Genomic DNA, 24,909 nt, shown 5'->3' with positions numbered 1-24,909 from the left:
CTAGAGAAAGGGAGACAAAGGCAAGAAAGGAGGAGACAGGAAAGGAAGAGACGGAAGAGAAGAAAGCACAGAAGACAAAACAAAAACTAAACTAAAAACACCGAAATTGACCTCTCTTTCGGACACCTCTTTGGATTCTTTTCAGGAGCAGCGAGTAGCGGGGTTTTTTATTATTATTGTTTCCCTTTTTTTGTGCCCTTGACCTGTTTCCGTTGTTGTAAAAAAAAAAAATTCCTTTATCTCCGAATCTCTACAACACAACAACAATAACGTAACATAACACAAACACAACCCAGAGAAAGGAGGAGGGAGGTAAAAAAAAAAAAAGTCGTACTAGTCAAGAGATGGGGCAAAAAAAGCGAAAGTTGATCTGCCGTCGTGTGAACAGGTTAAGCGAAGTGAGCTCAGGTCGGGTGCGTGAGGCTTCTTGTTGTTATTGTTACTCTTGGCCTGTCGGGGGCGGTCAAGATCTGTATAAGGTTGCATGGCGGTAGCGGCGTGAGGGTGGAAGGGGGAGAGGAGGGCGAGGCGGCTTCTGGTGGGAGAGTGTGGGAAGGGTGGACTAAGGAGGGGGATCTGATGGGGAGGGTGGATTTGGGTGGATGGGTGGGGGGTGCTTATGGGGAGTATATGGGATGTGGAGGATGGATTAAGGGGGGGTTTGGTGGGGGTGTAATTGGGGAAGAGTGGATTTTTTTTTTTTGGGGGGGGGGGTGGAGGAGGGGTGGATGGATTAAGGAGGGGGATCTGATGGGGAGAGTGGATTTGGGTGGGTGGGTGGGAGGCTTGTGGGGAGTATGTGAGATGTGGAGGATGGATTAAGGAGGGGTGTGATTGGGGTTTAATGGGGGGAAGAGTGTTTTTTTTTTTTTTTTTTAGGGGGGGGGGTGGAGGAGGGGTGGATGGGGAGATGTCTGTTGCTTGGAAGTAGTATGACAAGCCACCCTTCCTTCCCCTTTCTCCACTCCCCGCCCCACCTTGCCCCCCATCCCCCCCCCCCACACACACACGAACACCTTGCAAGAATTTAAACAGGTGAGCCACAATATTATCAACGTTTGACGGGTTGGAATCTTGCTGAAAGTCACTAGCATTTTCTTCATCTTATTCTACTAGTACTACTACTACTACTACTACTACTATTGCTACTGTTAAAGACCCAGATGCAGCTTCGCGTGACCTCGGTGATCGTCGAAAGCTACCAAAATGAAACCTTACGAAATTCCACCTTCCCTGCTCGGTTCCAATTTCCCAGCGTTGACTCCTCACCACCACCGCCACTCCGATGCTTAAATACGTAAAGGCGATGATGTAATAGCGTGGCCCGGGGAAGGATTAGTGCCAGGACCCTCAGCTACCTTTGTGCGGGCGAGCTGAGTGAGGTGAGAGCATGAGTCGCAACCTTATTCATCCAGTTTGAGAGCAAAGGCGGCGGTGTGCTCCTTTCTTGTCTGACTGGAACTGACTCGCAAAAAGTAGTTGATCTCCTGACGCTATTAATATACTTCTGGTGGTGGTGATGGTGTTGTTATTGGGTCACTTTTCCCCGCTGCTGACCTGCCCGAACGCGCTTCCACAGTCACAAGAACGGATTGGGTTTAAATGAGAAGATGCGAGACCCAGAATCACCCGGTCTTAGGCAGGAAGTGTACCGACGTGTCCGCGGCAAAACAGTGACCTCAAGGGGAGCTTGCTGGTCTTGACTCGTTTTTACTCCCCTTCAGAAGCTTAATGACTAGGAGAAGCATGACCTCAAAATCGGCGCACAAACACACGAACACATACACACAAGAGAAACTAAAAATAAGAAGAAAAAACATCTTTCTCTATTCTTTTGAGACGCAATGAGGTAACATACTTCAACCCAAACTAGAGAAAGAAAGGAAAAGGCAAAGGAAGAGAGAGGAAAGGAGAAGACAGGAGAGAAGAAAGCAAAGGAGATATAACAACAACAAAACTAAAACACACACACACACACACAGGAATGCATCTCAAAGCAGACAGTTTGTGTGTAAATGTAAGAGAAATTCTAAAGTGAAGATAACGTCATTCTTGTCTCCAGGATTCCCAAGTCTGTCTCTCTCTTTTTTTTTTTTTTTTTTCGTCATTTCCTTTGAAGAGGTATTAATCCTCTCCTTTCCCTTCCCTGGCGAGGTGAACATTGCCATTCTATTCTACCTTCTCTTTCTCCTCCTCCTCCTCCTCCTCCTCCTCCTGTTGTTGTTGTTGTTGTTGTTGTTGTTGTTGTTGTTGATTATCCAAAGATTCTCTCTCTCTCTCTCTCTCTCTCTCTCTCTCTCTCTCTCTCTCTCTCTCTCCCCCCCCCATCCCCCCCTTGGCTACACCGGCTCTTGCACAACCTCGCTCACTTTCATTCTAGTACAACCATTATCCATTAAGCGACTCGTTTTATTAACCCGCAAACGGCAATTAGAGTTTGTTTTCGCTGCAGGTTTTCATTTGCTTGTCTGTCTGTTGGTGTGCTGGTTTGTCTGTCTGTGTACTTTAGTCACCAAGTTCATATGACAAGATCGTTGGTTGAGAGAGTTTGTCAAGGTGGTTAAAATTTGGGGAAGATCCGATAAAAAATTGACTGTATTATGGCAAGTGAATTAAAAAAACTGATGAATGAAAATAACTGATGGATGGATAAAAATGATGAATGAAAAAAAATGTCAATGATGGCAAAAGAATGAAAAAAAGTCCAACTCGAAAAAAAAAAAAATCGAATATGGAGGTCATCTTAAATATATATGTTGCGGCTAATGTGACAAAGTGATGCAGATTTATTGGTGTAGTCTGTTGAATTATGAAAGTCTGGGAAGTATTGTATCCAAGCCTATTTAGGGGTTGCGGTTGCCGACTTGCATATCCCAGACGTCAGCTATCTTCCATGGTGGAGATTTGCGCATTCTGGGTGACCTACTTACTATTATTATTATTATTATTATTATTATTATTATTATTATTATTATTATTATTAATATTATTATTATTATTATTGTTGTTGTTGTTGTTGTTGTTTTTAGTATTAGTATTCGCCCTCATTATCATTTTCTGTGTCACCATCAACTTTCTCCGTCGTTTCTTGCTCATCGTCGCTATATTCCTAACAATTATTATTCTCATTGTACCCCGAGTGATAAACATGATTACTCACCCTCTCACTATCACCTAACGCTTCACTATTAGCTGCCCTGCCCACCACTTCTTGTTTATTCAGTCAGTCACTTCGCCATCACCGTGCACACGATCAGTCTGTTATATATTCACAAACTTATCTTACCTTCACTATCATTTTCACATCACTATATAAACTCATCATCATCGCTCGATCTATCTGGTGCTTATCCTTCCACTGTAATATTGTCCTGTGTATTTGTCATCCCTCACCATCACTTTCAGCGTTAGAATATATCACACACTATCTAGTCACTCATGTCACCGTCACTATCAACACACAATCTCTCACCATCATTTCCAGCTTTATCAAACGCCCATTACTTGCACTCATATCATCATTTCTATAAACACTGTCTTTCACCATCACTTCCAGCTTTAGAATCTAACATACACTATCTACAGTCACCCATATCACCATCACTACACACTCAATCTATCAGTATTACAAGCGACAATATCTACAGTCACCCATATCACCATCACTACACACTCAATCTATCAGTATTACAAGCGACAATATCTACAATCACCTATATCACCATCACTAAACACTTAATCTATCAGTATTACAAGCGACAAGCTCTCAAGTAGACTCAAACTCACCCTGTTCCTCACACTGGCTATATATACAAGCAACACTCAAACTCTGTACATTATAAAAAGTCACATTATTTACAAAGCGTTACTCACCTCCTTAATTCAGCATCTCAACACTACTAAGGCATGCAACACACCAACACTAACTAAAATCAACACACACATATATTACCTTGACATTCTTGGTTTCTTCCCTTGTGCTCCCCCTTAATTTATCATTCAAGGTGGGTTTCAAAGTGACTATGTTCTTGTAATGAAATAGTAACTCGATGTTCTTATAATTGTCTAAGGAACGTCGTGGTCATCTTCCTGTATTCTCATTGCCTATATTAATGCCACCCTCTGCATCCTCAGCTTTATCCTGTCTATATCAGCAGCTCGTACACATAAACCATTGCATTCTAACTTTCTTCAACCATTTCCTTCCTCTCTCACACTTTTTTCCCATAAGCAACACATTTACACTCTTACTTCATTATATATATACTACAAATTCACATCCTCCTCCTCCTCCTCCTCCTTCACCTTACTTCCCATACACAGACAACTCACGTATTTCTTTTCCATATCACATACACATCATCCCTCACCCTCACTAATTACCTATAAACAACAGCCATCGTACCCCTTAACATTCACTTTCTCCACCCCGCCCACGTTACCCAATCTCTCACCGTCCCCGCCCCACCTGCACTGCCCCGGGCGCCTCACGTAACCCTAACCTTACCTGTGGCGGAAGTGGGAACGGTTCACAGCTTCCCATTTTCTGCCAGTGGCGTTTCTTGGTGCGGTAGAAGAAAACGAATCCGGCCGTGCCCGCGCAGAGCAGAACCATTAGCGTTAGCACGGCGGCGATCACGGTGGATGTTGGGGTGCACACGTAGTCGTCGGCCACGAAGGTGTCTGCTGGAGAGCGTTGGGGGCAAGATATAAGTGAGGGAGGGGCGTAAAGGTGGCCTAGCGTGACGGGGTTCGAGGATAAAGGGACATACTCACTTAGATTTTTATAAAATCCACTTTTGACAAGGCTTCTGTAGTTGTGGCCGTTTCCAGGGAAAGTTTTGTGACCCTAGTGGTACTTTGACCCTTCTTCTGTACCATGAACGTAAAAGAACACTCATGAAAACCCCGACTGATCTCGTTTTTAGCTTTTGGAAATAAAGTGAGAGCGGAAGCGTCTGAAAACACAAACCAAGGCGCATATGCTCCAACATTCAGGCCTTACAACATCCCCATTTGATAAGCCTTTTATATCGATTGTGCAGTATTTCCCCAGGTAGTTTTATGAGCCTCGTGGCAATCTGACCAGGCTTCTACACCATGAACGTGAGAAAAAAAAATCATGAGAACCCGACTAATTTGACGAGGCTTCTACACCTTAAACGTAAAAAAAAAAATCATGATGAACCCAACTAATTTGACGAGGCTTCTACACCATAAACGTAAAAAAACAAAATCATGAGAACCTAACTAATCTCTTTTCTGACCTCAACGCTTCTTTATATCTCTTCTTTTTGCCCTCGAGCTGCCTCCTTTACTGTTAAATGAGAAACACAAAATCCCGGCAAACTCATATTCCACTCGTCTACAGAACAAGAGGATTATAAACTCCCTCCTGTTGCCTCTAGTGAATTTAAGCATAATCAAAGGCACCAAGACATTACTCAACAAGGTGCCGACCCGTAAACTGCATCAGCAAGACACACTCACCGTCACGGTATCGATTTCGTCCCCGCTCGTCCCAACCCTCGGGCATGGTGTCCTCCCCCACGACCAGCTGTGAAGGAGGCGGGGAAAGGGTTAGCTGACGGAGACGAAGGGGGAGAGCAGAGGAGGGAAAGGGGACGGAGGGAATGATTTGAAAGAGGAATAAAATGGGAAGGGGAGGGAGTGAGCTAACGGGGAAAATTAAAATGAAGCGATTAGAAGGGAGTTAGCTAACGGAGGAAGCGAAGGAGGAGGGACAGAGGCAGGAAGAAGGGAGGGAAGGGATGACTTGAAGGAGAAGTGGATGTGGAAGTGGATGGCATTAGCTAACTGGGAAAAAACGAGTTGGAAGGAGTGGAAGGGAGAGTAGGAGGTGGGAAAAAGGGAGGGAAGGAATAACTTGAAGGTGGAGTGGATGGGGAAGGGGAATAAATAAGCTAACGAGGTAAAGAAGGCTAGTGGGATGGAGCTAGCTGACGGAGGTGAAGAAGGAGGAACAGAGGCAGGCAGAGGGGAGGGAGGAAGAGGAGAGAGAGGAGAGAGAGAGAGAGAGAGAGAGAGAGAGAGAGAGAGAGAGAGAGAGAGAGAGAGAGAGAGAGAGAGAGAGAGAGAGAGAGAGAGAGAGAGAGAGAGAGAGAGAGAGAGAGAGAGAGAGAGAGAGAGAGAGAGAGAGAGACAGACAGACAGACAGACAGACAGACAGACAGACAGACAGACAGACAAACAGACAGACACGCGACGGGACCAGCAAATGAGATACAAAACATGCGAGTCAGGGCCGCGTCCTCACAACTCGACCCCAAGAAAAGGTTGAAAAAAATGAGTGCCCTTGACATGTGGAAGAGCACGGCGGAATTATCAAGTAACAGTTTCCCACCAACAACAAAACGATCATCCACCATTTATATAAGAATTTCCCTGCGTGTTTAACCAGCGGAGGGTCACACAGGAGGGCAGAGAAAGTCCTTATTGGGGGGGAGGGGACTTTTCCTTCAGATACCCCTTAGATTTGCCACTGCTCGATTTTCTTCCTGTCATACTAAAATGTTCCCTGAAATCTGTACCCCACGTAAAAATCATATTGACCAAAGAATAGTCAACCGTAGGAAGTGGACCCGGACAAGCGTGAGGATGGAAGAGCAGATAATAGTAGTAGCAGTAGTAGTAGTAGTAGTAGTAGTAGTAGGAGGAGGAGGAGGAGGAGGAGGAGGAGAAAGAGGATACGATGGCCCGTGGGAAAAAGAGGAAGAGTGGAGGAAGCTGTTACAGGAGAAAGAGTAGGGAAGACATTGCACTGGGGACGGAAAATAATTAATACATAGACCAGTAATGAAAGAAAAGAAAACGAGACGTAGGGGAAGACGAAGGCTGCGGGGGAGATGAGGAAAGAAGGAGGCGGGGGAAAGCAAAGGGAAAGGAGAGGAGAGGGAGAGATGGGAGGTGAGCATTTATTATTAAACGTCGGAAAACAAGAAAGTGAGGATTGCGAAAAGGAGAGGAGGAACGGGTTTGATGGAGCAAGGAGAGGCCGAAGATACCATAATGGCGGTGACCTGAGAGAGGAGTAGGAAAGATTTGGCTGACGTGAATTAGTGGCGGAGATTGCGGGAAGGAAGGACGGAGGGAGGAGGGAGGGAAGCGAACACGAACCAGGAGAGTGAAAGTGGCTGTTATTATCTCTCTCTCTCTCTCTCTCTCTCTCTCTCTCTCTCTCTCTCTCTCTCTCTCTCTCTCTCTCTCTCTCGTTCTCGTTCTCTCTTTTTTCTCTCTCTATCTATCTAACTATCTATCACACACACACACGCACGCACACACGCACTCAAGTATACCTCTTGTCGTCGCTCCAGATGCTGGCTATAAAAGAGAAGATAGATAATACAAGAAAGAATCAGAGAGAGAGAGAGAGAGAGAGAGAGAGAGAGAGAGAGAGAGAGAGAGAGAGAGAGAGAGAGAGAGAATGCTGATAACCAGAAGAGACAAATATTTGATAATCGATTCACATTAACTTGCAGCAGTCAGGGCGTTGTTGTTGTTGTTGTTGTGATTGTTGTTGTTGTTGTTGTTTTTACATTAACACGACTCGTCTTTTTCCCACGTTTTGACTATTGCTAACTACTTTCAATTTACTTTATTTTATTTTATTTCCCTTTAATAAGACAACTGAGTCACTGAGAAAATACACTTACAAACAGGTCCTAGGTGTGTGTGTGTGTGTGTGTGTGTGTGTGTGTGTGTGTGTGTGTGTGTGTGTGTGTGTGTGTGTGTGTGTGTGTGTTTGGATTACTTACAGACAGAGCCACAGGAATATCGCTGGGTGTCTCCATCTCCTCCCCCTTCTCAGTAGTGGACGAGGAGGAGGTGGTAGTGGAGTAGTAGGTGGGAGTGGTGGAGGACGAGGTGGTGGCCGAGGCGGAGTGGGTGGAGCTGGAGGTGGTGCTGGAGGTTGTGCTGGTGGTGGTGTTGCTGCCAATTGTCGTGGTGGTTGATGTGGAGGAGGTGGAGGTCGCCGCTTTGCTGGTGGAGGTGTTAATCGATCGCTTGGTGGTTCTGAGGATGGAAGAAGAATGGGTGATGGTGAAGGTGATTAAAGGAGGAACTAAAGAAAATTATCAAAACTATACTTGACTGATCGATCTATGGCGGTGACTAGAGGAGTGACTAGAGATAATTTTAAAAAGAAACTAAATATTGTACTTGACTGATGGATCTATTCTTTTTTTTTTACTAGAAATACGTACAATCATTAAAAAAAGGTCAGGTATCGTTAAATTAATCACTAGTGCTTTCGGTATCTCTCGTCAGTCATGCTTCTGTTCTGATTAAACATAGGATTAGCGTATTGCAGACTTTTATTTATTTATTCTATTTTTTTTCCTATTTTTTTCATTATTTATTTACTGATTCACTGGTTGATTGACTTGTAGGGTGGCGTGGTTGGGGGTGGTTGTGGGGGGTGTAGATGTGTGGGGGGGGGCGGATTTGTGTTGGGGTAGATTTATGAGGGAGGTAAATTTCGGGGTGGGTGGGTAGATTAGTATGTATGTGTGTGTGGTGGTGGGGGGAGGATCGCCCAAGAAGTCCCCCACTCAAGAAGCCCCAAAACAGACATACTTGGCCGGGGGATCGATGCTGTGGGGGGAGCTGCCGAGGTTGAAAGTGTAGGCGGTGTCGCTGGTCCCGTCCGTCGACACCTCCACCACCACCTCCTCGCCCTCGTCCTCCTCCGTCGCGTTGCCAGCACTCCTGCGGCGCCGCCCGTACGACACGACGCCGCCACCACACGCCACCTGGTGGAGAAACGGGGAACCAATGACAGACAGATAGATAGACAGACAGGCACCCACTGAAGAAGCACCAGATATTAGGAGATGGATAGAGAGATAGATAGAGACGATAGACTGACAGACAGACAAACAAACACGCCCACCAAAGAAGAGAAACACCAGAGACATTACGAAATAGATAGATAGAGAGAGAGAGACAGACAGACAGACAGAAATACTAACAGACATACAGACACTCACCGGAGAAGAGTAGACAGATAAAGAGACGACAGACACACAAACAGACAAACAAACAGACAAACACCCACCGGCTCACACACGTCCTGGCAGAACCTGATAGTGGCCACGAAGTTGACCCGCGCGGTGGACGGGAAACGGAATGCCTTGAAGTCCCCGAAGAGGCTCTTGGTGCGCTCTTCCAGCTGGAGCTCCGGGAAGATGTTGGGGTAGCGGGGGCACCTGGGGGAAAGAGGGAGGGGGGTTAGTTTAGGGGTTGAGGGGGAAGAGGGGAGGGTAGTGAGAAGGGGGGTGGAGGATGGACAAGGAAGGGGAAGATAATTGTTGGGGGAGTGAGGGCAGTTGCGGAGGAAAGGGAAGAGGGGCGATGAATATTGGGGTAGTGAGAGAGGTGGTAGGGTTTAGGGGAGAGGGGGAGGTTAGTGTTCGGGTAGTGAGGACGAGGAATGGGTGAGGAGGAAGGGTCATGTTGGGGTGTCTAGCTAACTCACTTACTCAAGCATGAAGGAGAGGACGAAAGAGAGAAACTATATATGAAAGAGCAATGGAGGAGTAGGAGAGTGTTTAAGAAATGTGTCATTTATACGAACGGAAAAAAACCCACTTAAAATGATATATAGATAGATAGATAAATAGATAGATAGAACTGCTTATAATACTTCTATGTGAGGAAAGAATAAAGCCGAAGACAACGCCAGCGCTGCAGTAGGAACATTTATAATTTAACAAGACATTAATGGTAAGTTGGAATCAATTAGCGTCTGTCATGCCAGGAAACTCAAGCGTGAAGCAGAAAGTGAGAGAGAGAGAGAGAGAGAGAGATTTACATAGATTTACATAGAAAATCAGACCACACAGACCCCATGGTCCAGACTTGGTGGTCTGTCCTTAAACCTAAGTGATTTTACATTAATCAGAAGACTCCAAAACGTTGCATTTCTACTCTAGTTGATATTAAGTTGAAGGAAGTGACGGTCGAGCTTATTTTTGAAGGAGTCAATCGTGTTACACTGGACCACTGACGGTGGAAGCTTATTCCATAAGAGAGAGAGAGAGAGAGAGAGAGAGAGAGAGAGAGAGAGAGAGAGAGAGAGAGAGAGAGAGAGAGAGAGAGAGAGAGAGAGAGAGAGAGAGAAAGCTTGTATATATTAGAGAAAAGGTTTAGCTGAATAGAAGAGAGTGTATGTATCATGTATATGGACAGAAGAACCACTTGAAGAATTTATATTAAGATCCGATCGCTTAAAACAAGTGAGTGAAAACCATGAAGCCAAAACACAACAAAATTACACTAGAAACACTTATTATTACACTTATTATTATTACTTGTAAGCTTAAACTGAATGTAATCTGTCTTCTATAAATGAAAGCTCAGGTTATTTCATATCCTTTCCCATTCCCTCCATATCTTCCTCTATAATTGTGTGTGTGTGTGTGTGTGTGTGTGTGTGTGTGTGTGTGTGGCTGCGGCAGTGGTGATTTCCAGTTTGTAATTCCCAATGTTAATGACCTCAGTTTGTTATGGGATTAAACTCCACGGTATTCCTTTGCCTTCTTTCACTCATTCTCACTTTTTATCGTTTGAGTATGTGAATAGTCTGCCTGATTCCTTAGCATCCACCTCCTCCTGCTTTCCACTCTCATAACCTTTCTTTTACTAGTTATCTGCTATCTACTTTTCTTTCACTGTATAGCACCTTTCTCTTCTCTCTCCCTCACTCTTATTTCTCTCTATCTTCCCATCTCTGTCCCTATCTTTCTATCTATATCTATCTATCCATCTATCTATCCATCCTCATTCATCCCACGTTACGAATCAGCATCAACACCATCTGCTTTTACTTGCATCCTTTCCTTCTCTTTCTCTCACTATCTCTATCTATCTGTTTATCAATGTATCTATCTATCTTCCTTTCGTCACTCACCCCACGTATCGAGCAGCAGCATCCCTATCTATTTACTTTTACCAGTATCCTTTTCTTCACTCTTTTACTCTATCTATGTATTTATCTGTCCACCTTTCTGTCTATCTATCATGACTCACCCCACGTTATCGATCAGTGTCATCAGTTCGCCGTTGTCCGTGCGCGCCTCGAGGTTCCGGGCGAAGATAGCGAAGGCCGAGGACTGCTCCATTTCGATCTTGAGGGTCAGTAGCTCGCCCAGGTCCACGTTGGTCGCCTCCTGCCCGCTGGCTTTGTAGATGCGCATGCGAACGGTCGGTGTCGGGGCCGTGTTGCTGATGATGTCGTTGATACCGCCAGGCCGGAACTGTGCGCTGATGGGATGGAGGGAGAGAGGGCGAAGGGTGAGTGGTTGCCGGTCTGCTGGTTAAGGCGGAACAAGGTTGACATGCGGCTATACTCCAACCGTCATGTACTGAACCATTTCAACCCAGGAGAGTGACGTACACGATGTCAGGTGAGGAAGGAACCAAGGAGGTGAAGGGAACCAGGTGTTGGGGTGTCATACGAAAAAAAGTTGATATATAAACCGAAAGAAACAAAATAGATGCAGACTAAGGAGCCATCCAACACAGCATGCCCAGAACAAAACCGTAAGAGCTGCTCTGTGGGACAAACGAATGTTGACAGAGGTGGGAAGGGAGGAGCTAGGCAGCCCGGGGGCGGCACGGGCCCCTGGGCGCGGCGGACTCGCTACAACAAAACCAAAATCTCAGGCGGGTCATGCGGGAGAGGTGGGGCGGGGCCGCCTACCTGCTGCCATTGAAGCCTCGCCTGAGGAAGCCCGTGATGATGTTGCTCACCACCTGGTGCTCCGCGCTGATTAGCAGGCGTGCGGAGGAGACAAATTGAGGGTCAACTGGCGAATGTGACCTTTTGTGGGTGAGGCGCTGGGCCACCCTCCCCCCCTGTCCCTGCCCTCGGCCCAAAGAGTTTTCCCGAGCCTCGTCAAGTCTGTCACTTGGTCTGCCAAAATTATACATGTTTTTAATGAACTGGAATTTTACCTCTTTATCCTTCAAGGGATATGTCTTCACTGTCACAAGATTGTCATTACGTAGGAATGTCACATTTGTCCGTCGCTCTGAGAGTCAAGCTAAAGAGTGTATAAACCCAAGAAACATTGAGAGCATTGAGAGGTTTGTTATATACAACAGCATGAAACTTTGAAATCCAGCCGAAAACCTATGAAGGTGAAGGCAAATTCATAAACACCAAGTTAAAGGATCAAGTACAGTAGTGTGAAACTTAGACCTTGAGCCCAAACACCCATGAAGACAAAGTTACAAGCTCCAAGTTTGAGGTGGAAGAAAAGTGAGGCTCTTGTTCCCTGAACACTGCCAGCAAGACAGCATCAGGGCGCCGCCACGACTCACTTGATGTCAATGCCGCCGCCCGTCCTGCCGCCGTCGGCCCCCGGAGCAAAGCTGACGGTCTGGTCGCCCGCCTCGAAGGAGCACTCCACCTTGACGGTCCGGTCAGACTCCTGCATGATGAGCGGGTGTTGCTGCACCACCACCGTGTTCACGAACTTGCCGTCAGACTGGGAACAGGAATAAAGACCTCATCTTGGGAACGGATTTTTCGTGCTGGAATCTTTTCACTAATAAACGGTACCTAACACCACAACACACACACACACACACACACACACACACACACACACACACACACACACACACACACACACACACACCTCCTCCTCCGTGCCGCAGGTCGCCCCCAGCGGCACCCTCAGGATGACCTGTGTCTGTCTGTTGCCCATCTCGAAGCACGCCTGCGCGTTGCCAGTGGCGTAGACGCGACCCTCGAACGCCGTCCCGAAAGAGAAGGTGACCAGCATGTCGGTGGGAGTACAGTCCACCTTCACTGTTGACAGAATGGCCGCCATCAGTCCACCACTTTCACCTTTTTTTTTGTCATCAGAGTTTTGCTTAATCATTTTTTCACCTCCCTTTGCCTTGAGTCAACGTAAATGTCAGAAGAAAAAAAAATCGTCCTGCCTTGCCCAAGATACAGCCACAGGCCGCTAACAAGAAAAGAAGACAGTTCCGCCTCACTCCCACAGCGGCGCCAGAGGACACTTACCTGTCTTGCAGGCGCCTTTCTCGGAGTAGAAGTAGTCCCGCTCCACCTGCAGCGCGCCCTGGCCCCCCACGGTGAAGGTGTCGTCCGAGCTGAGCGAACACTCCCGCCTGAAGGACTGAGCACCGAGGGACTCGTTAAAACACGCCGGCACAAGTTTGTCTGCCTCGCGCCGGACCAAGAGGCTTTGGTCGATATACTCAGACGCCTCCGCCGAAGGGTTAAACTACCACCAGGGTCATTAAACTACCCCGGGAAATGCCCAAAACTCTTAATGAAAGCCTTGTCAAATATGTGCTTGGGCGCCGCAATGTTTAGGAATATGGCCCTTTGACCCTTAGCTAGCTACACTTATACACACAAAAATGTTGTTTACATTTGAAGTTGTATTTATAGCTTGATTCAGTTGTTTACGTTTGTATTATGGAAATGTATATCGATCAGGGTTGGCAATGATTAAATCAAATGATTAATCAATGAAATAAATTTGATTTTTTTTTAAAAAAAAATTTTTTTTTTTTTTTTTTTTTTTTTAAAAAAAAAGTATAAGTTAAATGATGCCTGATGGATAAAAAATCAGCTTCCTTTAGTCTTTAGTAACTTGGGATTCAATGTATCATAATAATAACCATAATTAGCAACCAAAAAAAACAACAGTAACAGAATAAAGTGTTCTGTGTCTTAATGTATAAAATGCTAAAAATAAAAAACAAAAAAATAACTCTTCAACTCTGTCTGTCTAACCCTGAAAACCTGTACCAACCAAAACTATATATTGAATGTATGTATCAGGATCCCCTTGACTGCTACACACACGCCTAAGAAACTCTAAAAAAACAACCTAAAAGGAGATTTTCAAATCGCTCAGTATATATATATATATATATATATATATATATATATATATATATAATATATATATATATATATATATATATATATATATATATATATATTTTTTTTTTTAAAAAAAAATAAAAAAAATAAAAAAAAAAAAAAAAAAAAAAAATTTTTTTTTGATCTCGATATGGTGAGACAAACAAATAAATTAGTAACTCACTAGGTAACTTTTTTACTTTTTGGTGCCTGTGAAGTTGATGCACAAACACCGCCTGTTAACGTGTCCTCGTATGCAAAACACTTGGCCAAAAACCCACGATTATGAAGCATCTCACTAATAAGGTCACATTTCCTAATATTCCCGTTGCCTCATTAATCTTATAACAAGCCAAATCAAACTAAAACAAACGAGATCCACAATTTGATCACTTAATTATTGGCTTCTTCACTTGTTTTTCTTCATAGGAGCCACACATTGTAGGTATTTCTTTTATATACTGCAGTTTTTTTGTTGTTGTTTTGTTTTGTTTGTTTGTTGGCCTTTCTTTATTATCATAGAAGCAGAGGAAAGTATCAGGACACCTCTCCTCCCGTAATTGACCCACTTTTCGGCCACCTCTTCGGATTCTTTACAGGAGCAGCGAGTAGCGGGCTTTTTTTATTATTGTTTCCTTTTTTTGTGTGCCCTTGTGCTGTCTCCTTTGCTGTAAAAAAACAAAAAAAAAAAAAACACGAAGACCTACCTGGAAGTTGAAGCTGCGGCAGGAGAAGTCCCGCTCGGTGTCGCAGTACTTCTTACACTCCGCCGAGTCGAACACGTTGGTGAAGTAGCGGTCGAAGTAGGGCAGGAAGCGACCCTCGTAGTTGGCGTAGTCACAGTTGGGAGGGTCTGGGTACAAGGGGAGGAGGCGAGGGAGAAGTGATTAACCTTACACTCCCCTAGCACGCCGGGGGTACACTAATAAGGTGCCTGATGAACAATAACTATCAGAACAATCAACGAAACAGCGCCATACATCTGTACACTTCAACTGTCTTTTCTTCGTCCCCACCTCTTACCTTCTTTACTGACCCACTTCCTCTTCTTACTATACCCTTGAAAAAAAGAAGTGGAGGCGAGGGAAAGGAAAGGGAGAGAGCGAAGAAGAAAAGACAGCGTGGGAGGATGAGATTGAGGAGTGGCAGCGAGGAAAATGAAAGGAGAGAGTAAAGAAGAAAATCCAGCGAGGGAGAATGAGACGGAAGACGGACGCACTCACCCGGCGCGCACTGGTTCTCCAAAAACTCCACTTCGCGAGTCGCTGGGCTGAACTTCTCCGGGTCGGTGCGACGCGTCTCCGCCATGAGCCGGCACGTGCGCTGTCTGCTGTTGTACGACGCTGACCTGTGTGTGTGAGGGTGTGCGTTAGGGTGTGGGGTAAGGTGGTTGGAGGGTCCTTGTCTTTTTTTTTTTTCTTTCTTTCTTTTTTCATCGTTTAGCTTCCTTATTTTTCCTTATGCGGTTGAACGATGGTGACGGGGAGGTCTGTGCCTGTGTGTCTGATGAATACTTTTTACGTAGTTTTAATATAGTTAGTGAGGAGACAGGCTACGTTTTCAATATCCGTCGACAATGGTAAAGGTGCCAAGCTAGTTACCTGCAGGGGATGTTGGTGGCCCTGAGACACTCCGCTTGGCACTCCTGTCGGGTGGGCACGTTGTTGAGGATCCGGCCGTTCACCTCCAGGTCGAAGCCGGGCACACGGACGAACGCCCACGCCTTACCGCACGACCGCTCTGGGGGGATGCAGGCGAAGGGGTAACTCAATGTCTTCTAGCAAGTAACTCACCGGGGACGTAAGTGTTCTCGACGAAGAGGAGGGAAGGAAGGGAAGAGTAGAGGGATGAAAGTTCTCTCGCAGTATCAAAGTCTGTGAAGTCAACTAACTCACCGGGGATGCAAGTTTTCTCGAAGAAGGAGACCGTGGGCGCCGTGGTGAGCGTGCTGGGGTCGTTCCCGGAGCCGCGCGCAAGGGCGTAGCAGCGTTGGGCCGTGGAGGGCGCCGTCTCCAGCGTGACCGCCATGCACCGCTCCCGCTGACGGTCACACTCCTTCAGGCACTCGATGGTGATGCCGAGCGGGTCCCTTGTGCGGATCTCTTCCCTGGAGGCGAGGAGAGAACAATGTACACCCGCGGACTGAAGCATCGATAAACCTTGCTCTTAAACTACTCGTGACTTAGCAGCCTCTTTCCGCCGTCTCTTCCTCTTTTTTCACTTTCTTTCCTCTTCTAGCCCATATACCTTGCTTGCCGTGCGGAAAGGGGCTGATGAGTGGCATGAGTTCAGAGTAAAGTGGATCGATATTATTGGCCTGCTGCAGTACTCGTGGATCCCCGGGGCTGAGGGAAGAGGAGGCCAACACTTGGTGAAGGCTCCTCTTCCTCTCCGCCGTCACTGAATCGTTGCCTTCCTCAGTTAACACGCCAGAATGAGATTAGAAAAGTTCATGAATGTGTGAAGCTTATTTGGCAGTTATGGAAGCAAGTGAACGGCAGCCACGCTGATAGTAAAGGAGGAGGAAGACGAATGGCTAAACATAAAACAAGAAAGTGATCACACCAGGCTGCCCTAAGCAAAGTAAATAAGTAAGTAAAAATAAAAGTGAGATCAGTTAGCAATGCAACACAATCGCAGTTTATACCAGATTTTTTTTCTAGTTTTCTAGCTCCAAAAGTCTTTGAGAAATAAAAAAAAATTATGAATCAAAAACGACACAAAATTAGGTAGTCTATATTTTTAAGAATCAAAAGCAACACTAAATTCATTATTCTGTCCAAAGCGGGACCTGTGAAGGCGGAAAAGAAGTTCTCGCTGTTTTCCCTGAGAACGTAAGCAAATAGTAGTTTTTTTTATTATTTTTCATGAATTTATTTGATGTTAGTAAAGCTCGTGGTGTCTAGTCTAGCAAAGCGGGACCTGAGAGCAAGCTGGAGAGCTATGACGCTGTTTTGCCACGAGGTCATAAAAGCAATTGTAAGTTTCATTAAAACTGATAAACTTTACTAATGTTAGCAAAGCTCTGGGCGTCTTCAGCTCACTGTGGTTGACCTAAAGGCATGCGATGGGCTATCTTGACTTTTACTCTAATTGCTAACTCTTGTAGTGGGTTTTAGGCAGACCTCGGTTTAGTTTTACTATCTATTTTGCTATTTTTTTATTAATTTGAATTTATAAGACTAGCTATGAAGCTTTAGTAGACTGCCATGCAATGTTGTGTTCGTGTAACGTCAGATATCACACACACACACACACACACACACACACACACACACACACACACACACACACACACACAAGAAAAAAATATAGTCATATCTACTTGTATCGTTATAAATGACTTGAATACGCGCGTATGCTTACGTGAGTGCGCGCACGCGCGTTTTTTTGTTTGTATGTGTGTGTGTGTGTGTGTGTGTGTGTGTGTGTGTGTGTGTGTGTAAGCGCGTGGGGCTTACTGTGACGGGTGTTTTGTCGTCTTCTGTACTGAAGAGTGGCACCTCCAGCACGTAGGTTTTAGTTCATTGTGGAGGTAAAACTATTTTAATCTTGTCTGTGTGGTGCCTGTCCTGCAGCCTTTGGTCCATTGTTGAGTACAAATAAAAAGTCTGTTTATCTCCGGCAGGTGGAGGCTGTGGGAGGCAGGACGAGGGGCTCACAACGGAGTCGTCACGCCGACGCCACAGAGGGAAGGCTCCTCCAGTCCTCAGCATCATCAGAGCGTCAAGGAGCCCTGCTGATGACCTGCGCGTCATGACGCATAGGTATGGTCATCCTTTTGTACGCTTCGGTCATGTTTGGTTGGTTTCTTGGGGTGTTGACGCGCCCTGCACATAACGGTGTCGCCGCGCTGCCCAGCCGGCGAGGCGCAGCATGCTGGCGCCTCGCTAGCCGGGACGGAGTTAGTAGTTTTAGTCAACGCTGAGCCACGCCGCCCTCACTAGACTCTGACCCTAGTACAGACCATCTACAATGGCAATCTACAGTGACAACTCATTAATTGTACTCGAAAATCTACCTCGATGCTAATTACTTGGATGCTAACACATCCTCCTGTACAGAAGAAGACGCCAGTGACTGAAAAAGAAAGTATTTAAATCATTATTCCTCCTGTCACGGGCGGGGCGGGGCTCAGCGTCGTATTGTGCAACGGTTTAGGTGTGTAGCGTCGGGCGTGCGGTGCGTCGTCCTACCCAAGGTGTGGGGAGCTCGGGCGGTCCAGGAGGTAGCTGGTGTAGGAGCTCTCCCAGGCGGTGCGCGGCAGGAAGGAGCTCCGCTTGGCGCCGCGGCCGTACATACCCACCTGAGGCTGGATTGTTCTGCGGCGCCCCGACTCCCAGATGACGCCAGGCCTGCTCACGCCACTGTTAGTAGGGTAATCGTATTCTAATCGCGGAAACGTCGTTCACTTGTGGGAAAATAATGTTTCTGGTGGCAATTTGTCGCTATTCCTGTGTTGTGGGTGACGTGACAAGGTGTTGGTGGTGGTGAAGCGTCCTTGGCACGCCACAGTGTGTATTTTCAGCCGTGAAGTAACTCGGTGCAGTCACATGGATACAGCACAATGTATTACCAAGAAAACACACACACATACTCACACGAGCAAACATTTAAATAAAACAACAACAAAAAATCAGGGGTCAACCTGCCTTTCATATAAAAAACAAAACCTTCACACTGCATCAACACAAGCCGTGCACAATCCGGAAGCCTCAGTCGCTAGCGGGTCGCCACAGCAGTGCTCAGCTTGCCTTACAAATAAGGAAACAAAGCCTCTTTGCACACTTTAGAAGCGTCAGCGGTCAACAAGAGGCCACACCCTGCAAACAAAGATCACTCACTGGGGCTCATCGGCCCCGTACTCACCGAGCTCCTCTGAGGTCGACGCCCAGCACCTTGTCGTACGTGGGGTTGAACCGGCAGTCGGCCACTAAGGGAAGGGAACGAAAGGTTAGGAGAGACATTCAGTGGGCGCGGCGTGTCCGTGTCTGCGGCCCCTCCACAGTCTCTCCAAAGGTTGTTATTGCTAGACGTTGTAATGGTGAGTGATATGGATAGGGAGAGTGACGAGTGTCGGCAGGAGTGTTGTTATTTGGAAGAGGGTACAAGTGAGGAATGGGAGTGATGGTGAGAATAAGGTTGTATGGAAGAGGGTGGGAGAGAGGGAGTAATAGTGAGAGTTAAGTTGCATGGGAGAGAGTGGGGGAGCCATACTTGAGGGAGAGGGATATGGTGATAGTAAGATTGTATGGGAGAGTGGGAGAAAGGGAAAGGAGTGATGGAGGGAATAAGGTCGTGTTGGCGAGGGTGGGAGAGAGGGAGGAATGGTGACTGATGAGCATTTGTTTTGGCGTCACTTAAAAGTATGCAGAAAATGGATGGCAAGGAGATGAAGCTCGAAGTACTTTTCACGCCTCTTCCCTGAACTCCAATAGGCCTAAAGTACGAGAGGTGTGGAGGTACCGGCGGCGCGGGTTGTTGTGGACACGCCGGCCTCAAGTGGCTCAAGTATAATGTCAGAAACAATATTACAGTTTTTTTGTGAGTCATCGTGAAGCTGCAGGCACATGGCATCTGGGGTCCTGTGGGTATCGTATGCACAGTTAGTATCAGGTCTCAAGCGTCAAGCAGATGTAAGGGTCGCGGGTGAGCACTACAGGAGCATCTTATCAACTAGAAAGTCTCGTGAACATCCAGCGTGCTGCCAAGAGCTCGGCAGGACAGAGGTTGTTGGTCTGTGGTGGGAGGCAGTCCGTGCAGTCTGTACAGGCCGCTGAGGACCCTACAAGCAGGAGGGCGACTCAGTCCGGCTCTCAGCGTGTCAGGAAGGCGGAACTTATAGTATATGAATGGGCGGCATTTCTTGCAGAGTTAGCATGTTAGACTGTACGACTTATGGCACGCGTTAGACGATGAACAGCTAAGCGACTGTAGCAGGAAGCGGCGAGCGACTCTGTTCGCCACAGGACAAGGCAGGGCAGCGGGAGGCTTGACTCGCTGGCCAGGAAGCGCTACACTAGTCGTTAGAAAAAAAAATATCTACGCAGCCTTGTTAGAATCGCGGTGACGTGGGCGCGGCGGCGCAATGCAGGCTGGGGAGCGCAGCCCGCGCGGATCATGCGGCCAAACGGCGCCGCGAGGGCTGGTGAGCGAGCGGTTAGTGGCGACAGCAGCCAAGGAGTCTCTATGTTCCTTGGCTGCAGGTCATGCACGAGATTGCTGACCAACCTGAGGAAACAAGGTCCTCCTCGTCCACGGGATCTGAAGTAAGAAGGAAGGTCAGCAAACTGGCTGAGAATGATGAAACCTTAACACTGCAGTATGAAACGTGTGCATTCAAGTGACTTGTAAGGGAAAGTGAGTTGACTGTTCACTTGAAGGCGACAATAACGCCACACCCAATACTGGACTAAGGTGAAGGGTGAGGCGGCGGCGGCTTGCTCTGCAACATTTGCCTCTATGGACTAACACCAGGCTGGGGCTGACTCCTGCCCAGCCGTGGCGCATGCAGTGTGGGCATCTAGCTATTGAGCTGAACAACATTACATCTAGTTGGAAATCTGAGTTCTGCCTTCAGGCGGGACTATGTGGCTATCAACACTGTGACGGAACACTACACAACCATCACACGCCCTTGCCTCTACGGGGGCGTGATGACGGCACTCCCAGGGCCAGCGGGGGCCCGGCAGCGCTAGCGGCTTACCAGGGGCATGGATGTCGCTCAGGGGGGCCGCGGGGACGGGGCGCGTCTCACCCTGCACATGGGGGTCGCACAGGGAAGGGAGACGGCCTGATCACGCGTACCAGATGGAAAAGCTCAATTACTTCCTCAACACACCCGTGGCCACGCTAACGCAACACACCAACTCAACACAAAGGGAAATGTAACAGGAATGACCTACACAGCCACCCGAGAATTCCTGAGTCTTTTATGTTAGCACTGGCTCTCCACTGGCTCCATTGACTTGTAAATTAGTTTCTTTTCTAATACTTCAGCTCTGGAATTCTTGGGTGGCAGTACACTACAAGAGAGCTTGTCACTGTCATCTTGGTGGTCGGAGGTGATCGTCGTTTTCTTGTGTGGTGAATTAGTCTGTCTGTCATGAAGGTGACGTGACGACGGCAAATCAAAGCAAGGTACAACAGGTGACTCGCCGACACCCGCGCGCCGCGTCGCTGCCAACACCCGAGGAGTGAGGAGCGAGACGCGGCCGAGGTGCTCACGCGGGGAACGGAAAACTGAACTGTCTCGTGACCAAGATGACAGTGAGGAACAGAATCTTATCGGGGTAGAAACAAACCTCCTCCTGCACCTCCACCAACACCAACACCACCTCCTCCACCAATGCCGCCTCCGCCGCCTTCTGTTGGAGAGACTGTACGTGAGTCATGGTACTGCGTGAGGGAGGGGCAGAAGGGGGAGGTAAGGAAGGGGTCACCGTGCCCGTGTTCAAGGTACTCGTGGTCATATCAGTGGTCAGTGTGTTGAGGACCTTGTGTATGGGTGTGGGTGAGTGGGTGTGGGTGTGGGTGCATATGGGTGGGTGTGTTTCATGAGGAGTATTTATGTGTGATGTATTAACCCCAATCAGTACCAAAATAAAACCCTGGTTGTCACGATGCAGTCCCCTTTTGTTAGGGTTTTTTAAGGGTCCTTACACGGTCCGCTATTTCAAGGATTCTTAGGTCAGTTTCGTGCACCATTTAGGGGTCTTGGAGTAAGGGAAGGGAGGGTCGCATGTATTTGTAAAGGGTTTGTTCCATGGTCTATCATCTCAGGGTTATGCAGGTCAGTTTTGGGGTCCGGTTCGGGGTCATGGAAGGGACCAATCAAGGAAGGGTCACATGCACAGGTTAGGTCAGGTTAATTAACGAGGATGAAACTCACCTGCGTCCGGTCCTGATGCTCCCCCGAAGCCTCCGTTGCCTCCACCAAAACCTCCTCCAAAATCTCCTCCACCTCCAAAACCTCCTCCTGCTCCTGCTCCTCCACTCCCAAAGCCCGATCCTCCTGTTCCACCACCTCCGAAACCTCCTCCACCGAAGCCTGTTCCACTTCCGCCTCCACCGAAGCCTACGAACCCTACTCCACTTCCACCAGCGCCTCCTGTTCCAGTCCCTCCACCTATCCCAGTGCCTCCTCCTACTCCACCACCGAAGCCCGGACGTCCAGTACCACCAAAGCCTGATCCAGCGCCTCCAGAACCTGCTGCTCCACCTCCACTAAAGCCTGTTCCAGCGCCTCCAGAACCTGCTCCACCTCCACCAAAGCCCGGACGTCCTTCACCACCACCAAAGCCTGATCCAGCACCTCCAGATCCTGTTCCACCTCCACCAAAGCCTGGCCGTCCACCACCTCCACCAAAGCCTGAACCAGCACCTCCAGATCCTGTTCCACCTCCACCAAAGCCTGGCCGTCCACCACCACCACCAAAGCCTGGCCGTCCACCACCACCACCAAAGCCTGAACCAGCCCCTCCAGATCCTGTTCCACCTCCACCAAAGCCTGGCCGTCCACCACCTCCACCAAAGCCTGGCCGTCCACCACCTCCACCAAAGCCTGACCCAGAACCTCCACCGAAGCCTGGCCGTCCTCCACCAAATCCACCTCCCGAACCACCAACCCCTCCAACACCTCCATCTCCACCACCAAACCCTCCTCCTCCTCCTCCTCCGATACCGATTCCATCATCTCCGACTCTTGATCCTCCGTCTCCCGTTCCACCTCCAAAGCCACCACCACCACCTCCACCTGCAGAATAAGGAAGCAGTGAAGGGCTTTAGCAAACAAACACCTGAAAGTTAATGCTGTGCGGGTTGTCTACTTTGCAATACTTCAACTTACTCTACTTTTACTGTGTTGGTCTTACGTGATAGATTGCTACTTTACTGACTATGGTGGGCTTTTTTTAGTTACTTTACGGTGGGTGGGTGACTGTCTGTTTAGGTGTCTTGCTTTACTCCACTCTTAAGGCCTTTGTGTTATGTTCAGGTCTTCCAGGCGCATCGAATCTTGTGCTCACAACATCACCACCTTACAATGCTTGACAGGGTGGCTAAGATATGAGAAACTGTAAACGCCTATTGATAATTAGAGATAGGAAAACTACTTTGATTTATTAATATGACGGCGTGTAGCGGACTGTAAATGTAAGATAAGATAAGGCAGTTATAATTATTCATCTTTACGAGGCCGAATAATTTCTTAGCGATGATTTCACGTGAGGCAAACACCGGTATTCCAAGCTCTCCCTTACTAATAGATGTCACTTTTTACTCACTCCAAAAACCGTACGCAGCTTCTAAACATTTTTATTTTTTTTATTATTTTTTGGCTTCGTTAAATTCCTCATGCTTTACTTTTGATTGCTCTTCTGCTTGGTCTGTTTCTGCCGTACTATTGCTAAAAGGGGAGGTTGGTTTGAGTCTAGTCTTTGACCCGTAAAGTTGTATCTAGGAACTCGTAAGGAACGGGGTCTGACTGACTGATATTGTTGGAGCTGATCTCAAGGGAATGGCCGAGGAAGGGAGAACTTGTACCATAGGCGGAAGACCCGAGCTGGCTGGAAGACCTGTTTTCATAGGCGTGACTTCATTAACACTTTGTACATCAACGCCACCACCGTCATCAACACCACTACTACCCCCACCATTACCATCATCAACACCACTACCCACATACCCACACCACAACTACCCCCACCATTATCATCATCAACACCACTACCCACATACCCACACCACAACTACCCCCACCATTACCATCATCAACACCACTACCCACATACCCACACCACTACCCACATACCCACACCACAACTACCCCTTACATTACCATCATCAACATCACTGCTTATCCCACCATTACCATCATCGCTACCACACTTATCAATACATGGTCATCACATCCACCACCAGCAATGATAAACAATGCACCCGTGATCGCCAGTCTGTGGGGAAGGGGCGATACCATAACATTAATAGTACGGATGATGCAGTGGTGATAAGTTGTTGCCTCCCCCTTCTTGGTCTGCCTCAGTAATGACAAAAAAGTTACCGGCAAAAGTTTCGTTCCACTTCTGAGTAAGTTTCTGTCCATGTACAAAGACGCTGACAAAGACACGGAAAGAAAAACAGACAGACGGCACTGGCAGATATAGACAGAGAGATAAAGGGAAAGGGGGGGGGGGGAGAGAGAGAGAGAGAGAGAGAGAGAGAGAGAGAGAGAGAGAGAGAGAGAGAGAGAGAGAGAGAGAGAGAGAGCAATATGATAGTTTAACCAATGATATTTAAAGCCTTTGTGTTAGAAGTGGAACAAAATTTCTGCCGGATTCTGTGCCTACTTGCAAATCAGTATTACTTTAGTGCTTAATAATTATACCCCAAGGAAAATACTACTACTACTACTACTACTACTACTACTACTACTACTACTACTACTACTACTACTTCTACTGCTACTACTACTACTACGACTACTCTATCTATTTACATTGGTCACTTGACAAGAACCCAACGGAACCAGAACCTCTCTTCTCGACTTGTCTCAAAACCTTCAACTACACAAGAAGAAGACGACTGGACACACATTTGAAGCACCCGCGGCAATCTCTCACAGGTGTAACAATACGAGACACATGAACACACAAACACACACACACAGCGCTAATTACTGCCTATGTCCGATCCTTGTTCCTTCTCCTTCACTTATTCACAGTTTTCTCCTTAATCTTGTTTCTCTACATTAAAAAAAAGTTAGGTAAAGGGGAATGGCAGGAGACGAACAACCTCTCACACCACACAGCAGATCTATAATATTGACTCTTATCATCATCATCATCATCATCATCATCATCACCACAGCTATCTCGAGTTCATCCACCCCTCCCCACCGCTGTTTTCTGACTCCTGTTCGTCTTTCCTTTCTACTTTGTTTTTTGTTTAATCATGTCCCTTTAAGCAATAACTACATC

The 24,909-nt window shown here is 47.1% G+C and overlaps 1 protein-coding gene and 1 long non-coding RNA gene across 11 annotated transcripts in view; one reads left to right on the top strand and one right to left on the bottom strand.

Moving 5' to 3' along the window:
- LOC127004537 (uncharacterized) overlaps positions 1-17,831 on the top strand; it is a 38,703-nt gene extending 20,872 nt beyond the window's left edge. Inside the window, exon 3 of the long non-coding RNA XR_007757875.1 lies at positions 17,562-17,831. This is a non-coding gene — a long non-coding RNA (uncharacterized LOC127004537). The remainder of the gene's footprint in view (positions 1-17,561) is intronic.
- The window catches only part of LOC127004525 (uncharacterized), a 101,798-nt gene that overhangs the window by 11,797 nt on the left and 65,092 nt on the right, over positions 1-24,909 (bottom strand). For 4 of the 10 annotated variants that reach the window (XR_007757874.1, XM_050872345.1, XM_050872338.1 and 1 more), the window contains exons 21-38: positions 21,825-22,688; positions 21,238-21,300; positions 20,165-20,197; positions 18,803-18,866; positions 15,829-16,040; positions 15,535-15,673; positions 15,157-15,281; positions 14,641-14,786; positions 13,061-13,175; positions 12,669-12,841; positions 12,349-12,515; positions 11,726-11,791; positions 11,053-11,286; positions 9,080-9,230; positions 8,599-8,774; positions 7,776-8,034; positions 5,491-5,557; positions 4,508-4,686 (exon numbers count right to left, since the gene is read on the bottom strand). Coding sequence is in view for 9 of the 10 variants with exons in the window: in XM_050872345.1 (XP_050728302.1) it covers positions 4,508-4,686; positions 5,491-5,557; positions 7,776-8,034; positions 8,599-8,774; positions 9,080-9,230; positions 11,053-11,286; positions 11,726-11,791; positions 12,349-12,515; positions 12,669-12,841; positions 13,061-13,175; positions 14,641-14,786; positions 15,157-15,281; positions 15,535-15,673; positions 15,829-16,040; positions 18,803-18,866; positions 20,165-20,197; positions 21,238-21,300; positions 21,825-22,688 (3,233 nt within the window). In the remaining variant the exon portion in view is untranslated. Of the gene's footprint in view, positions 1-4,507; positions 4,687-5,490; positions 5,558-7,316; positions 7,342-7,775; positions 8,035-8,598; positions 8,775-9,079; positions 9,231-11,052; positions 11,287-11,725; positions 11,792-12,348; positions 12,516-12,668; positions 12,842-13,060; positions 13,176-14,640; positions 14,787-15,156; positions 15,282-15,534; positions 15,674-15,828; positions 16,041-18,802; positions 18,867-20,164; positions 20,198-21,237; positions 21,301-21,824; positions 22,689-24,909 lie in introns of those variants that run through there. The other 6 variants (XM_050872347.1, XM_050872346.1, XM_050872339.1 and 3 more) reach the window with 6 other exon arrangements.

This window comes from Eriocheir sinensis, chromosome 28 (genome assembly GCF_024679095.1).
Source record: "Eriocheir sinensis breed Jianghai 21 chromosome 28, ASM2467909v1, whole genome shotgun sequence".
NCBI classification, from domain to species: Eukaryota; Metazoa; Arthropoda; class Malacostraca; order Decapoda; family Varunidae; genus Eriocheir; species Eriocheir sinensis.
This window is presented reverse-complemented; position numbering and strand designations above follow the sequence as displayed.